Source organism: Talaromyces stipitatus, genomic scaffold, assembly GCF_000003125.1.
Source record: "Talaromyces stipitatus ATCC 10500 scf_1105507295549 genomic scaffold, whole genome shotgun sequence".
In the NCBI taxonomy this organism is placed as follows: Eukaryota; Fungi; Ascomycota; class Eurotiomycetes; order Eurotiales; family Trichocomaceae; genus Talaromyces; species Talaromyces stipitatus.
In genome coordinates this window covers 2,311,220-2,326,643 of record NW_002990117.1, presented here as the reverse complement: position 1 = coordinate 2,326,643, position 15,424 = coordinate 2,311,220, and the positions used below count along the sequence as shown (strand labels likewise).

At 44.4% G+C, this 15,424-nt stretch overlaps 7 protein-coding genes across 7 annotated transcripts, besides 2 other annotated features; 5 read left to right on the top strand and 2 right to left on the bottom strand.

The window, feature by feature from the left end:
• Window positions 1–709: 709 nt before the first annotated feature.
• Window positions 710–2,378, top strand: TSTA_017090 (bicyclomycin resistance protein, putative; the record flags this gene model as incomplete). Its single annotated transcript, XM_002483823.1, has 3 exons — window positions 710–929; window positions 998–1,687; window positions 1,765–2,378. The coding sequence occupies 3 exons, from the start codon at window positions 710–712 to the stop codon at window positions 2,376–2,378; spliced, it is 1,524 nt and encodes a 507-aa protein (XP_002483868.1).
• A 529-nt stretch (window positions 2,379–2,907) lies between these two features.
• On the bottom strand, window positions 2,908–4,175 carry TSTA_017080 (uncharacterized protein; the record flags this gene model as incomplete). The annotated part of the gene is made up of 3 exons (XM_002483822.1): window positions 3,684–4,175; window positions 3,444–3,580; window positions 2,908–3,371 (listed from the first exon to the last, which is right to left on the bottom strand). The coding sequence occupies exons 1-3, from the start codon at window positions 3,980–3,982 to the stop codon at window positions 2,908–2,910; spliced, it is 900 nt and encodes a 299-aa protein (XP_002483867.1). The 5' UTR covers window positions 3,983–4,175.
• A 672-nt stretch (window positions 4,176–4,847) lies between these two features.
• Window positions 4,848–5,078: a mobile genetic element.
• Window positions 5,069–5,410: a mobile genetic element.
• On the top strand, window positions 5,118–5,355 carry TSTA_017070 (uncharacterized protein; the record flags this gene model as incomplete). The annotated part of the gene is made up of 3 exons (XM_002483821.1): window positions 5,118–5,176; window positions 5,200–5,304; window positions 5,337–5,355. The coding sequence occupies 3 exons, from the start codon at window positions 5,118–5,120 to the stop codon at window positions 5,353–5,355; spliced, it is 183 nt and encodes a 60-aa protein (XP_002483866.1).
• Window positions 5,411–5,614: 204 nt separating the features above from the next.
• On the bottom strand, window positions 5,615–7,578 carry TSTA_017060 (FAD-dependent isoamyl alcohol oxidase, putative; the record flags this gene model as incomplete). Its single annotated transcript, XM_002483820.1, has 2 exons — window positions 5,615–6,947; window positions 7,034–7,578. 2 exons carry the CDS (start codon window positions 7,576–7,578, stop codon window positions 5,615–5,617), a joined length of 1,878 nt encoding a protein of 625 aa, XP_002483865.1.
• A 1,447-nt stretch (window positions 7,579–9,025) lies between these two features.
• On the top strand, window positions 9,026–10,695 carry TSTA_017050 (uncharacterized protein; the record flags this gene model as incomplete). Its single annotated transcript, XM_002483819.1, has 2 exons — window positions 9,026–9,172; window positions 9,280–10,695. The coding sequence occupies 2 exons, from the start codon at window positions 9,026–9,028 to the stop codon at window positions 10,693–10,695; spliced, it is 1,563 nt and encodes a 520-aa protein (XP_002483864.1).
• A 604-nt stretch (window positions 10,696–11,299) lies between these two features.
• TSTA_017040 (uncharacterized protein) lies at window positions 11,300–12,235 on the top strand (the record flags this gene model as incomplete). The annotated part of the gene is given in 4 exon segments (XM_002483818.1): window positions 11,300–11,407; window positions 11,423–11,652; window positions 11,770–11,920; window positions 11,978–12,235. 4 exon segments carry the CDS (start codon window positions 11,300–11,302, stop codon window positions 12,233–12,235), a joined length of 747 nt encoding a protein of 248 aa, XP_002483863.1.
• Window positions 12,236–13,924: 1,689 nt separating this feature from the next.
• Window positions 13,925–15,051, top strand: TSTA_017030 (short-chain dehydrogenase, putative; the record flags this gene model as incomplete). The annotated part of the gene is made up of 4 exons (XM_002483817.1): window positions 13,925–14,009; window positions 14,077–14,302; window positions 14,362–14,625; window positions 14,682–15,051. 4 exons carry the CDS (start codon window positions 13,925–13,927, stop codon window positions 15,049–15,051), a joined length of 945 nt encoding a protein of 314 aa, XP_002483862.1.
• Between the last annotated feature and the right edge of the window lie 373 nt (window positions 15,052–15,424).

Here is a 15,424-nt window from a genome sequence, read left to right as displayed (position 1 = left end):
CGCATATCACAATGAAAGGTGGCAGATCAGGAACAATTCGGGTGTTATTTAGCTTGCCCTCAACCATGATCGCATATTGTGACATATTGACAATCAAGTCAGGACACGTTAACATATCTCTATCTACTAGTACGCGCAGAACCGAATATAATAAAAGCTCTCGCTGCCCCGAAGAATGAAGATGAAAATGAAGGGGTCCGTTATTCATTGATAGGATAGGCTCCAAACGGGGAGCATTGATTGGCCAACATTTTTCAACATTGGGTATTATTTCTGTAGTTCTCCAGCTCGGGTCGGAGACAATTGACGAATGATGTCGCGCTCCGCTCCGATTGAGTGTATCGTTTCAGTACGATCCGCGGTGCTACAGCCGTAATATAACGTATTTTACCAGCGCTACATAGATGGTTACCATTGTCACAACCTGTAATTAGCCGTCTCGTAATTTTACTCGAACAGAATGATGCTAAACGCCTTCTAGAGGTCAAGCGTCCGACTCTCGATCTAACAGACAGCTGATACGGCCCAAGAGTCGGTAACGCTAAAGCGGTCAAGTACTTGCTGATGATTATTTTTAAACATTCAGTTGACCGAATATTCTAGGCGAAGTACTTGGTTTTAGACGCAGGAATTGAACACAGCTTTTGATACATCCACATAGATCCCTCGTTGAAGGAGTCACGTGCCCTCAGTTAGGTCAAACACCCAGATGGATCTCGAATCTAATGAAACAACACCATTGCTCACTGAGCGCAATGGTGCCTCTAACTTGTCGGCCATCGAAGAGAATGATGGTCTGCCGGACCCGAATGTCATATGGTGGGATCAAGATGAAGATCCTGAATACCCTTACAATTGGCCTCGTTGGCTCTCCATGTCCAATTGTTTTCTAATTAGTGCAATGACTTTCTTGACTGCACTTGCATCCTGTAAGATTTCTACTGTCCTTTTAATTCCAAAAAAGAGGGCTATCAAGCTGACGCTGGTTGCTTTCCAGCAATAATCGCGCCCGCGGTACCCCAGCTGATGACAGAATTCCAAAATGAAAACCTGCAGGTTGCCGCATTCGTTGTGTCAGTATACATTCTTGGGTTTGCTGCTGGTCCACTGATAATTGCACCTCTGTCTGAGATCTACGGCCGTGTTCCGGTATATCATGTTTGTAACGTCGGTTTTACTATTTTTGCAACAGCATGCGCTCTGTCACCGAATATCCAAGCTCTGATCATCTTTCGATTTTTGAATGGACTCTTTGGTTGCTGCCCTGCGACAATTGGAGGTGGCTCAATCACGGATATGATCCCACAAGAAAGAAGGGCCGCCGTGGTAGCAGCATATAGTGTTGGTGCTCTTTTCGCCCCTATCGTTGGTCCGATGGCTGGTGGAATCGTTGCGGATAAATTTGGCTGGCGCTGGGATTGTTGGCTTCTAAGTATTTCTGGAGCCGTCATCTCGATTTTCATGATGTTTGTCTTGAAGGAGACCTATCACACGGTCATCCTCGAGCGAAAAGTTCATCGTCTCCGTACAGTAACGGGTAACCAGCTGCTGCAATCCAAGCTCAATATTGGTCTTTCACAGAGAGCGTACTTTTTACGCAGCATCGTTCGTCCATTGAAGATGCTTACGCTTTCCCCGATCGTGATCATTACATCCTTGTTCATCGCTATCACGTACGGGTATATGTGTAAGTGTTCCTTACGTCGCACTGTTCCTTCGCTCTTCTACATAATCGAATTCGTGGTTTATACTGATTACTTCCAGACTTGTTATTCACTTCATTTACCGAGGTCTTCCAGCGATACTATGGATTCACTACCAGCAATGTCGGTTTATGTTTTCTTGGGCTGGGGTTGGGCTCTTTCCTCGGGGTTGCCATATTCAGTGCGACATCAGACAAAATGATCAAAAGAAAGGCCGCTCAGGAAAACGCAGAGGCTGATTTAACGGGCTCCCAGAAGAAAGGCATCATCAAACCAGAGTACAGACTTCCACCTTTGCCATTCGCAGTGTTGTGTCTTCCGGTGGGTTTATTGATATATGGTTGGACCGCGGAATTGCGTCTACATTGGATAGTCCCCATAATTGGCACGGTTTTCATCGGCGTTGGACAGTTGTTGTTATATATGGTGCTGCAAATGTACCTGATCGATTCATTTACCATCTATGCTGCTTCTGCTGTCGCAGCAATTACGGCAGTGCGATCTATTGCGGGCGGCCTATTGCCACTCTTTGGTTTGAGTATATACGATAAATTCGGTGTCGGCTGGGGAAATACCTTGCTTGCCGTTGTTTGCCTGCCGCTCGTCCTCGTGTCGTTCTTACTTATCAGGTATGGAGAAACGCTCAGGGAGAGGTTTCAAGTGAAGAATCTGTGAGAACAGCGGAAGAGTCATAGACATCTTGTGTAAGCATTTGGTTAGAATGATTTATCAAAATTTGTTATATTTGGCCAGGTTTTCGAATTACTTTAGTCATATGTCCGAGTTCTTATCTTCCAATGATTTCTGCTTCTGCTGACTTCAAACACCGGTGATCCATAAAGATTGAATGTGTGTACACATTGATACCTTATAATCTTTTGTGTCAATCATAGCTGAGTTCGCATATTCTAAATCATCATGTTCAAGGGCACACATATCTAAATTTGCTAAAGTTTAATGAAAGTTCGACTAAATCACATAAATGGAATATCGTAGTTTTCCTGGTTAAAGCTCACTCTTTAGTAATTCATTTTTTTCGTCCCTCTTAAACCGCGTCGAATACACAATAATACGAGTACTAAATTTGCGTTGAGCTCGACATACAGTTTGGATAACAGTTTGTTATATTGGTGTACGCTAACTACCTTATTTCAAGTAAAGCCAAGGTCCTACTCAGGATTTCAGCAAAACCAGTATACATTATTCACTCGGCACTATCATTCTCCCAGAAAACTAAACATCTAACCTCGATGCTCTGTCGTGCTGGGCCTTCATCACGGTCTGTCTGGAACGCCGTGTGTGGCGTCCTTCGAGCTCGTCCGTCCGTCTTTGAGTCAAAACACTTGATCATCAATGTCTCATCTGGTGTCATTGTCAATGCATAGTACCATTTATGGTTTGGGTTATGAGCCACATTGAAAACCTCAAAGCCCGCCCCCACCGAAACCGTGCTTCCATCACCTTGTGACGGCAGTTGTGCGAAGACCTTGCGAAGATCTGATTCCGCACAAGAACGTGCATCGCATACTGCGAGAGGGTCTCTCTTGACAGGACCGCCAACGGGTCGCCAGACATTGATGATGCCCCATCTTGTTTTCGAGAGTGACTCGGCCACGGCGGGTGGCAAATTATCTTCAAGGACCTGCTTAGCACCATCGTATGATTGATCTAAGGGATAGTAAGCATCATGTACGTCTGAATATGATTACACTTTGGTCCATAAGCCTTTGGTAGTCTTACCAATATGACATAAGAGTGATGGAGTCATAATCGGAATGATATCTGTTGGTGCGGCTTTCTTTGCGGCTTCAACGGCGGTATCTACTAAATGTTTTCGAATCAGGTGAGAGAATGGGACAACACGAGTCGCCCCTGTTCTAAAAATTGTGTATCAGAGCCAACGCTTTCAATCAGGTCAAGCAGGCAAAGGTAATAATTTGTTCAAAACGACCGGAGATCTGAGAATGTAAGGAAACTTACACCTCCCTCAACAGTGCTGCAGTCTCATCATAAACAACTGTTTTAATTCTCTCCTGATCGTCGTAGGTCTTCTCCTTCGTCTTGTGGGGCACAAATTGGAAACCATGCGTGTCCAATGTGAAATTCTCGTCTTTACATGTTCGCAAATCTGTGATTGGCATAATCACGGACTTGAGTGGCCGCAGCTTGTCTGTGGCTGTTCCTGGGTAGATGACATCGGTTCCTCCTTCACTTACTTCCAGAAAATAGTTGATGTTTGCGTTGATGACGGCCTGCACTGTGATAGTCTCAGTAGCCATGCTGAACTCAATTATCTTTCTGGGGTGTCTGTGATATATGATTACAAAATGGAAAGATTTCTTGAAGCATTACATGTAATCGGCAACCCAGCGGAGATTACCTTCTGGTATATAATTGCTGCTTCATATCCAATTAGGTATGTCCAGCTATTTCGGACTAGATGTGGTGTGGAAGTTAGAGTATCTTCCAGTCATCCTCCGAACACATCAGACTGGGGCGGTTTTAGGGGTAAGGTAGCCTCCGAATCCAAGCTCAGCTAACCCCTTTTATGGCCTCAAGCATCTCCGAACGAACACAGGATATGTATTCCTTAGTGATAACAATATTATACCGCGATCCCGAATTTGGATTAGGCAGCGTATATACCCACTTTCAGGCGTGATGCTACGGAACCAACTTGCATGAAGCTAGTGAACATTTAGGAAAGGTGTTAAGTACATAACGGTAACACGGTGACCAGCCATCCCAAGGAACAGCATGGCAAATCATGAGACCATATACCATCGAGATACCAACGAGATGATAGGGTAATGGTATACTGAGGAAGAACAACGATTGGGTATACCACAAAGTATACCACAAGATGGTAGGGAATTGGTAGGAACATTGGTCTATATAAACACACTCATCGCCATGTATCTAGCCCTGTTCTTCATAGCTGTTTATCATAAGTTACTTGATTACAACTGAGAGAGTCAGCAAGACAAGTCAACTTATACGGGATCACTTTTAACGTAATCGGACACCGAGTGGATTAGCCTTCCCAGAGCGCGTCAAAATACTTCAAATATTTCTATACACCAATCTTCAACGCGTCACCATGCCACCAAATCGTACAGAAAATCGCGAAAGTTGGCCAATGAAGAGGGCAAGATACTGCTTGCTATAGCTGATTTAAAAAATAGAAGAATCAAATCTATTTATGAAGCTGTACGAATCTATAATATTTCATATACTACTCTTCACCATCGACTTGCCGGCATCGAATATTGAGCTGAAAAACGCGCCAATGGCCATAAAATGACCCAATATAAACAGGATTCTCTTCTCAAATGGATTCTTAATTTTGATAAACGTGGATTACCCCCCAGCCATCTCTCGTACAAGATATGGCTGATCTTCTTCTTTCTCAACATGGAAATGAGCATATTAGTGAGAAATGAGTTTATCGATTTATTGACCGGCATCCAGAAGTAAAATGACAATTTTCACGAAGATATAACTACGAGCGAGCAAAATGCGAGGATATTAAGATAATCCGAGAGGATTTTGACCGCGTACGAGACGTTATACAAGAATATGAAATCCTATCTGAAGATATGTATAAATTCGATGAGACTAGCTTTGCTATAGGCCTCTGCGCAACTGCTAAAGTTGTTACAGGCAGTAATTAATATAGCAGGCTTTATTTATTACAGCCTAGCAACCTGAATAGGTTACAGCAATTAAAGCAATTAATTTTACAGGATAGGCTTTACTCTTATATGTGATTTCTAAAGCAACAACCTACTATTAACAGGGCTGGTTTGAGACACTTCCACAGGACTGGAGACTTGATATTAGCAAGAATGGCTAGACTACAGATGATATTGGGATTAGATGGACACACGCTTGACTAAATCTTGCTCTATTCATAGGCCATGAATTCCCATCCAATCCATGGCTTGATTGACTAAGCCCAGATCGAGGTTGACATTAGTGTCCTGCTGACCATTGCACAATCTGCCGCGCTTGTCGAAGTAGAATTCGTCACTTCCAACAGACATGTGTCCAAATAAGAGGTGATCGGGATCGTATTTGTGTTTGATTTCCAAGAGACGCTCATAGTTCACTCCATACATCGCCTCCTTCCAATCACCCTTATATAGAGGGTCAACTTCATTCATGTATACTCCTGAGTCAGGAGTCGCTGCGTCCATGGCCGGAGCATGGAAATCGGCCAACTCCTCTTTGAGTTTCAAGTTCTCTTCGACAGGAGCTTCAAAGTCCCAGAAGCCATTAGCAATGCACACAGCCTGGGCATCCCGCCAAGCAGGCAAAACGGCATTATCTGGGTGAATTTTATTCTGCAAATTGAAAACGCCGCAACCAATAAGCCACTTGCCATTTTCAACAACAGAACGCAGTGAGTCAACAAGCTTGGCATTGGCCTTCTTATCCTTAACAACCTTGCGGGGAACGAGTCGGGCGTAGAGGATAGTGGTCACAGGCTCAGCTCCGTGAGGAAGTGGACCGTAATAATTATTGAAATGGTCATAGTATGTCTCCGAATACTCAGTCTTGAAACTATATTGGATACCGAGGGCATCGAGCTCAGCGAGATATGGAGCCATTAGCTTGTTTACATCATCGACTGTTTGACCGGGCAAATTAATTGCTTGAGCATCGAGGGTGCTGTTCAAGAGCACAAACTGAACCGTGTTGTTGTTGACAGTAAAAGACGGGAAGTATTGATACCAGAGCTCAATAGCTTTCCAGAACACTTCGTTTCCGGGTGTATCGGTGTTATTGAAAACCAACGCACCACCAGCAAATGGACCATCTTTGAAAATCTTGACTGTGACACCAACGACGACTCCGTATGTGCCACCGCCTCCGCCACTCAAAGCCCAGTACAAGTCCGAATGCTGCTCCGGAGTCGCAATCAGGTACTCACCTGTAGTGGTGACGACCTCCCACTCAAGGACCTGATCGGATCCCAGTCCGTTTTCGCTAGTTAGGACTGAATGACCACCTCCTTGTGAATAACCGCCAGCGACTCCGACTGTTCCGCACTCACCGCCGACAATACGATAGCCATGTTCGTGTACAGCCATGTAGGACTCACCAACGCCCATACCAGCTCCAAGTCTTACAGCAGGTCCAGAGTAGTGAGAACTTTTGTAATCAGGAATGATCTCGGATGTTTTGAGGTTATACATCCAGAGTGCGAGACTGTTCGAACCACTTGATCGGCCGTGATAGCTAAAACACGATATTAGCACTGCGTAGTACGACATATGGCTACAAATTGCAGCCTTTGTAGTAGTGTAAAAGAGTCTCTATCTTACTCATGACCAGTGTTCTTGACTACCAGTCTGATATTCTTTTCCTTCGCGAATTGAATGCCAGCAATAACGTCGCGTGCACTAGTAACGTTGATTGAATAAGAAGCATAGTTTCCGAGCTCGCAAGGAGTCTCAGGTGAGGTAAAGGGATCGCACGACCGGTTTTGATAGTAAGGGTTCATTATCTCGGATGGATGAGTGACGCTATACATGTTTAGCATCATGCTGTTGGTGTTTATAATAGTAGATCGTACTGGATTTGTCCCATCTCCCAGACTTGAACTTCCAATGCCGGAAATCCCAGTCTTCCTTAATTCGTTACATTCCGTCTCATTGTAGTTTCCGAACGGCTCATAATGACAGACACTTCCCATAGGAACTGTTTGAATGAGCTGACCACTTATAGTCTGGTTGAGTTGGTCCCATTCCGATCGAGTTGGCCAGCCAGCATCACCCGCAATATAATTACAAGTAGGCTTAGGAGCAGCTTTCGCGAATGCCAGAGTGGAACAAAGTAGCAAGCTTCTCAAGGTACGCATGTTGCCCATGCGCGAAGTGAGAAACCCACTTTTTCAGCTCGAGATCAAAGTGATGAATTAACTTAGAGACAAGTCGATGTCCAGATAATGAATGTGAATTGAATTATAAAAGAAGCATAGAAGGCAAACAAACGACGGCACACGATCATAGGGATATACCTAGCGCCTATAGTTGACTAACATACCATGGAGCATGATTATGAAGCGTCCACACTTCAGCCCCATGATTTTGTTTGATTCTCTTTGCCACATGAGACTCACAGCGCTAACAGTTTTGACTCCGAAGGACGAAGTGGAACGGCTGTGATAGCTGTTTGTTACTTTTCAGCAAGTCGGAGCTGCTGATCGGCCTGTGCATATAGCACGATGTATTCGGAGATCCGGCCAATAAGCTTGAGAATTTCCGTGTCCGTTGCAATACGATCGAGAACCGTACGTGGTATTACGATACACAACAATGATGATATGTGCTAACCCACCAATTTCCACGCACGAACAAATGTCATTCATAACTCCAACTACTAGCAGATCTCATCAGCGCAGGTCTTACACTGTGGAAAATGTAAATTCAGGTCGAAGATAACAAATTTTGAAATTATTGGAGAAGTCGATACTCTTACTTTGGAACTACGTATTTCAAATTCTTTGATTTTCAAACCTTTGATAAAACCCATCTCTAACTTCGATACGTGTATAGGTAGGGACTTTCCAGGCCCAAAATCTGTATTTGGGGGCTATAACAGTGCTTTTCCACTGTTTAGTATCGTTCTTGCACAATCTTTCTGGTATCAATATCTGTTTTAGCATTTTGGCGATGCTCACCATGACCCGGAAGTGGTATCGCTGCTCCGAACAGGGGTATTAGTTTAACTTACTGTTTTATCCTTGCAATAGCATGCAGACTGCATGCTATTTAGTAGATTATATCCACAGGAATTGGAACCGAAACCCAATGGGTCGTTCGGACGTCGATCGAACAAATCATGGTATGTTTTCCTAACTGTGGCTCTGTTCATGACTGTGGAAACCGTGGTGTGCACCGAGTCATGCACTGGGAAAAGGATGCAATGGGGAGAAGATCAATACAAGCACGATTGACTTTTCCAATGACCGTCCGAAGACTCCGCATTTTATGTAACAGTTCTTTGGTTGTTGTTGTATCGAGAGTAGCTGATATTCCCGGTTGTTTCTATCTTGCTCTCTCCTTACCAGACCTCATTTGATTTACCTACTACAATTGTGACTCACAGGGCATTTTGACGTAGCACTGGCATGTTCTAGCTCTATTTTAGGACGGTGAGACTCGTCGAAAATAGATCCAAGTCTAGTCGTTCAAGCATACACCAAATTGAAGACGCCAAATCGGGACACTTATAAATAGAAAGTACGACTTCTTTATGGGCAGAAAAGGGAGAAGAGAAGCAATTCAATCTGGCGAATAACCACAATACCGCCAATGAACTTCTCTGCGACACTGAAAGTAGTCGCATTCGCGGGGCTATGCTTTGGATCTGACGCATTTCAACAGTCGCCATTGGGTATCGATGTGAATGAACTCGAACTACAGTCACAGCCGCGATTGATTACAGGTTGTTCCAGCGCTGTAAGCAACCAATGTCCCTTCAATTGATTTTCTCATCCTTCTTTTCCTTACTACTCCTGGTCAATGAAAAGTCTCCCAATTTTATACTAGACTAAACATCATTGAAGTGTAGCAACTTACGAGAAAATTTTGGTTCCCAAGTTACATTCTTTAATGAGAGACTGTATAAAAACGAGTTGTCACGCTTCTGGTCGCTTCAGCAGTCTCAGACACTGCCGGCGTGCATTTTTCTTCCCGAAAGCTCGCACGATGTTGCATCCGCCGTACTACTTGCACGAAGATCCAATTGTCCTTTTGCAGTCAAATCAGGCGGCCACGCAGCGTTTTCCGGTGCGTCAAATCTAGAAGGTGGTCTCACCATTGATCTAGTCGCAATGAACGATATCACAGTCAACAGAGATCGGGCAACAGTATCTGTGGGCCCAGGAAACAGATGGGGAGATGTTTATCGCCAATTAGAAAACCAAAATCTGACCGTCGTTGGCGGTCGTATAGCGGACGTCGGCGTTGGTGGATTAACTCTCGGAGGAGGCATCTCCTTCTTCAGTAACATGCATGGATGGGCATGCGATAATGTTGCAAGCTATGAAGTTATCACAGCTTCAGGAGACATAATTAAAGCTACTCCAACTTCCCACAAAGCATTGTATCAGGCGCTTCGAGGCGGGGGTAACAATTTTGGCATAGTGACCAATTTTGAATTGAATACCTATCCTCACGATAGAGGCCTAATGTGGATAGGTAAAATAGTGCATGCCGGTGCTCATAATGCCAGTCTTATCGAGGCGTTTGTGAACTTTGGAGAGAGAGGAAGGGATCCCAGTGCTACAATGCTTTTCAGTATTGTTTACCTTCAGAAACAGGACAATTTTATTTGCGTGAGTGAGCTGGACTACGCTGAGCCGATAGCAGATGGAGGAGGACATCCAGCAGTATTCAATGCTTTCTTCGAAATCGAAGGGCCTATCCAGGAGACAAAATCAACAAAAACTATAGTCAACGTCATTAAAGATCACAGTGTCTCGAACCCTAATGGACTGCGTCAAAGCTACTGGACTTCAACATTTCGCCTGGATCTAAGACTTGCACAGGAGATCAGTGACCTCTGGGCACAACTTTTGGATCCTATAAAGCAGAAAGTGGCTGGTATTGTACCGGTCTTGACATTTCAGATCATTACCACAACTATGATGGAACACATGGGCGATAAAGATGGTAATGCGCTGGGATTAGAACACGAGAAAGAGCCACTCATGCTTGTCGCCTTAAGTGCCATGTGGAAAGACGCAGCTGGCGATGATATCCTATTTGAAGCATATTCTAAGTGGTTGGTCGCATCCAACTTGAGAGCTCAGGAGCTGGGACTCGATCATCGATATATCTACATGAATTATGCAAGTCAATTCCAAGATCCTATTCGTGGTTATGGAGAGGCAAACGTCGCTAAATTACAGAATGTTGCGAAGGAGTATGATCCAGATGGTGTCTTTCAAGTGCTACAGCCAGGTTACTTTAAGCTTTGAGCGATGTCCGGCTCTATAGTTCAGATAGATGACTACCTCATAAACGCGCAGTCCCGCAAGTAACCCCTTCTACTTGATAAATTATGTGCGATTCGAACCCTGAAAAGTTCACTTCAAATCATTATGCTGAAAACTATGATCAGACTTCAAAGGTCTATCCTTACCATCAAGACCTCCTTCGTCCCAACTATGAATCAATTAGCAGAGAAATGAAATACACTATATGTAGACGTAGCAGTGACATGGTAACTCACATGTTGTCAGGTATATGCGTGGAAAATAGAGGTGCATAAATATCATTATGTTCCTCCACTTCGTCATCCATTTCCGCAAGCTCGATGCAGAATTTTCTTTCCGTTTGTGCACGTTTAATAATTGTTGGTTTAGCTATATCCCGTATCACTAAGCATAGGATAGTGAGCAAGGGCGGTCCAACTGCCCTACGCGGTGAGCCTGCTTATAAGCACGAATTCTGTATATTACAATGACTACCCCCTAGAACGAAGGGGGTGGGTGTCTAACTAGTGTCAGATAACCTGGCGGTCTTCTTGCTATCCTTCTTGTCTTTTCGCACGTCCCCGAACAAACGCCAAAGCCGCCCTTCATGACCGCGCTTCGCACGCTGCCACCAAAACTCGATCTCGTCGGATTTTTGTCTTTTCGCGCCCGCTGCAATTCAGCTTTTGCTCGCTCTTCAATACGGCGGCAACACGTATGCATGGAATAGTTCTCAGGTGATCGGGTTGTTTTGCGGCGCTGGTGCTACATTCATCACTTTCCTCTTTTGGGAGCACCGCAAGGGCGATGCTGCGATGATCTCGTTTTCAATGGTCAAGAAGAGGACTATATGGTCGAGCTGTTTAGCATATGGGTTCCTTTTGGGGCAGCTAGTCTGTGTTTCGTATTATCTGCCAATTTATTTCCAGGGTGTCAAGGGCGTATCTCCAACTTTAAGTGGTGTCTACATCCTTCCAGTTGTTTTGAGCCATGTCATAACAGCGCTTTTCTCTGGAGTCCTAGGTCAGTCAACTTATAACTACATCCCTTGCATTCCTATTACTAACAAACACATAGTCGGCAAAATAGGCTACTATCTCCGATCGGTTCGGCCCTCGTGTCGATTGCTAATGGCCTTTTATCCACGTTTTTCCCTGGAACATCGACCGGAGAATGGATTGGTTACCAGATCATCGCCGGTGTTGGTCGCGGTCTTGCTCTACAAATCGTGAGTCTTCTTCTTCCCTTACATAACGGATCATGCATCTGACCTTCTCATATCCAGCCGATTATTGCCGTTCAAAACACCCTAGCTTTTCCGCTCATCCCCAACGCAATGGCGTTGCTCATGTTCAGTCAATCCTTCGTCGGCGCCATTTTCCTCAGTTTCTCTGACACCATTTTCACCAACAGCCTTCATGAACTCATTCCCAAGTACGCGCCCTCGGTCAACCCACAAGCCATTGTCAATGCCGGCGCCACAGGCTTTCGAGCAAAAGTTAGCGCAACAGAACTGGTTGGTGTGTTAGCAGCGTACTCATAGAGCGTCGACCGCGTTTTTTACTTGACGGCCGGGTCGGCAGTGGGCTGTTTTGCGGCAAGCTGGTTTACGGGGTTCAAGGACATTAGAAAGAAGAATCAGATTTCGAAAACTTGAAACGTTTCCCTCACTGTTTAGATTAGGAACAGATTTCATTTTATGACTTACCCAAGATACATAGCCTTAGGTCCTCTTTATTGGCTCAATAATATCAAACGACTCTTTTAAGAGAGAGCTAAAAAGAAAACCCCTTACATTAATTAACTAGTAATAAGATTGTCACGGATTTACCGAGCTCTTCCTTAAGAATTCAACTTCCAAAGCATTAAATGGTATGATTTTGCAGAGAATCCGCAGCTGCAAGCTGGCAAGCTGAACGCTAAAAGCTCCACTCTTAGGGCAGGACTATTGCCCCCTTTTCCAGCCTACGACGCTCTATTGGATCACACCAATCCCGGTAGGGCGTCGGCCTAATTTCGTGCAAGTACCCGCAACAATCGCCCACCTGGCATAAAATATACTGGCCAATAAAAACGTACTCCAAGCTCTTTGATGCAGCCTGTTCTGGCGTCGGCGTCGCTCAACCGGATCCGTAGTCCCGGTCCAGTCATCGCCACGAATACGGGCCTAATCGCTTTGGTCAGCTCAACCTAATAGCACTACTGGGGTGTCTTAGGATAGTGGTTGATTCAAGGACGTTTAACCAGTTTTGACTTTTACACATACCTCTGCAGGTAACATGGTAGGTACTATGGACTAGGAGGAGAGGTTCCAGGGTTGCGTGTTATTCGCTGGTGTCACGTTACGATATGCAGGATGAGCGAAGTGCACGAGGGCAAGTAAACAAGTGTTCCATAGCCGATAGCAGCTGTCAGCCACAAGTAGTTGATTTCCGGAATCAGATCTGATTATTCCACCATAGATGTTTAGGCGTGTGTATGAAAGGTTTCGTATTGTGAGAGTCGTTGAAGAAGCGACGTTGCGAGCGGGGCCGCAAGATGGAATCCAAGCTTGGGAAGCTTTGCACTAACAGGTTACCCTGCATAACCTCAAATGTCATTGGAGGGACCATCGTTTAGCCTGCTTATCATGCATTACACTAGTCTCGATGGAGAGCAACTCTAGCGGTAGTTGGCTTAGACTCTTCTGTTGACAGCTTACCCTGCATATACATCATTCCTATTACAGCTAGCTAGTGGGTCGAGTCAGGCCTGATCCATGGGACTCTGCACACCATCCCCATTGTCGGATATTTTATATCTTATTATCATTATTAATCAAGTTTGTTGTCCATACCCAGCGCTATAGGCTATGACAGACCATATATCTAACTATAGAGACATTTCAGTACCTACGGAGTTATCGGATAAGAAAGCCACAACTTCATCTATGAAACAGCTATCGCGCAAATGGCTTTGCTTACAAGCGTCAGGCCTCCCTTTGAGTGCATTCTTGGAAAGGCTTGCTCGGACATGACTCACGGCGTTAAGATGACTCCGAAGCAGCTGTGCTCATGGAATCTTGGAAGCAATATAAATATGTGGGATTGCAACATCTTGGAAATGAATGCTATTATCGCAACGCCCTACATCTTGATCTACCAACACCAAATTTCCAAACATCTCTCTAAACTGTCATACGCCAGTCAAGTTCAAACCAGTGATTCAGCAGCTTCGTCTAAACAACTTCTCTATGCCCAACCTCGAACAGTTTGTGAACTTCGACCCGGAGAAGGATATTCCAAACCTTGATGGAAAGGTTATATTTATAACCGGAGGTTGGTAATTGATATGAATTATATCCTTTACCGATCAGAGCACTAATCACATCACTTGGGGTATTAGGAACTTCTGGACTCGGAAGAGTTTCAGTAACCTCGCTTGCAAAGCACAATCCAGCACATATCTACTTTACTGGTCGTAACCATCAAGCGGCAGAGAAATTGATTCATGAAGTGCAGATAGAAAAGCCTTCGGTAAGATTGACTTTTGTCAAAATGGACATGACATCATTGTCTTCCGTCAAGACAGCTTGCAAAGAATTTATACATGATAGACTGGATGTTCTTATGTTAGTCCGCCGAGTAGGATACCTTTTGGATTTAGTGACGACGGCTGACTGCAGTTCAGGTGCAATGCAGGTGTTATGTTTATTCCCGCCGGTGTCAGTTCAGACGGCTTTGAGCTTCATTTTGCCATCAATCATCTTGCCCATGCAATGATCATTCAAGAACTCTTACCATTAATGAAGAAGACTGCCAGTTTGCCGGGATCGGATGTACGTGTGCTGTGCCTGACGTCGACAGCTTGGATGAGTCATCCAAAGAATGGTATCACGTTCTCAACTCTTCGAACCCCACAGAAGGGGTTCATGGGATCATCTTTCAGATATGGGTAAGCGTGAACCTACTCCTCTCCCCACTTGGAAGGCTATTAAATGGTCATTATAGGCAAAGCAAGCTCGCAAATATCATCTACGCGGCCGAACTCGCCCGCCAATGTGCCAATACAAATATCAAATTTATCTCTGTCCACCCAGGAGCTGTCAACACACACTTGACAACGTCAATTCCTTGGCATCTCAGATTACTCACCACCATTGTGCTATTGTTCTTGGGAGTGACATTTATGGAAGAAGCCCAAGGTCGCCTAAGTCAGCTTTGGGCCGCGGCTGGTTGCACAAAAAATGAATTAGTAAATGGAGGATTTTACATGCCTGTGGGAAGATTGAGTAATGATAGGCTGGATAAGACTGCTTTAAGTCCTGAACTGGCTCTGGAGTTGTGGGTTTATACTCAAAATATCTTGAGTAAGTTTTAATGTCCTTGTATTCTATTAGATGAGATGTTGGCGACAGCATCATATCAATTATACGACCGGCTCAGATTTTGCTGCGTAGTCGTTACTTGTATTTAGCTATTTTTCATTAGATTATTGTATTTAGTATGGTATTTTATTCTCACTGTCTGTTCAAACGATCTTTGGGGGCCTTCTTTCAACAATTCTTAAGCGTCGACTATAAATGCACCATAGTGAGCTTATCAATTATAGTAAGCTCTGGGCATGTTGCTTTATGGTCATAGCTTCAGCTTAGTGCTTTGGCTAGTTTTTGCCGTAATTGATGATGCTATTTGTCATATATATTCGTTCCCAAATGCACAGCGAGTGTTAGAATGCCGGGGAAAATGACCGA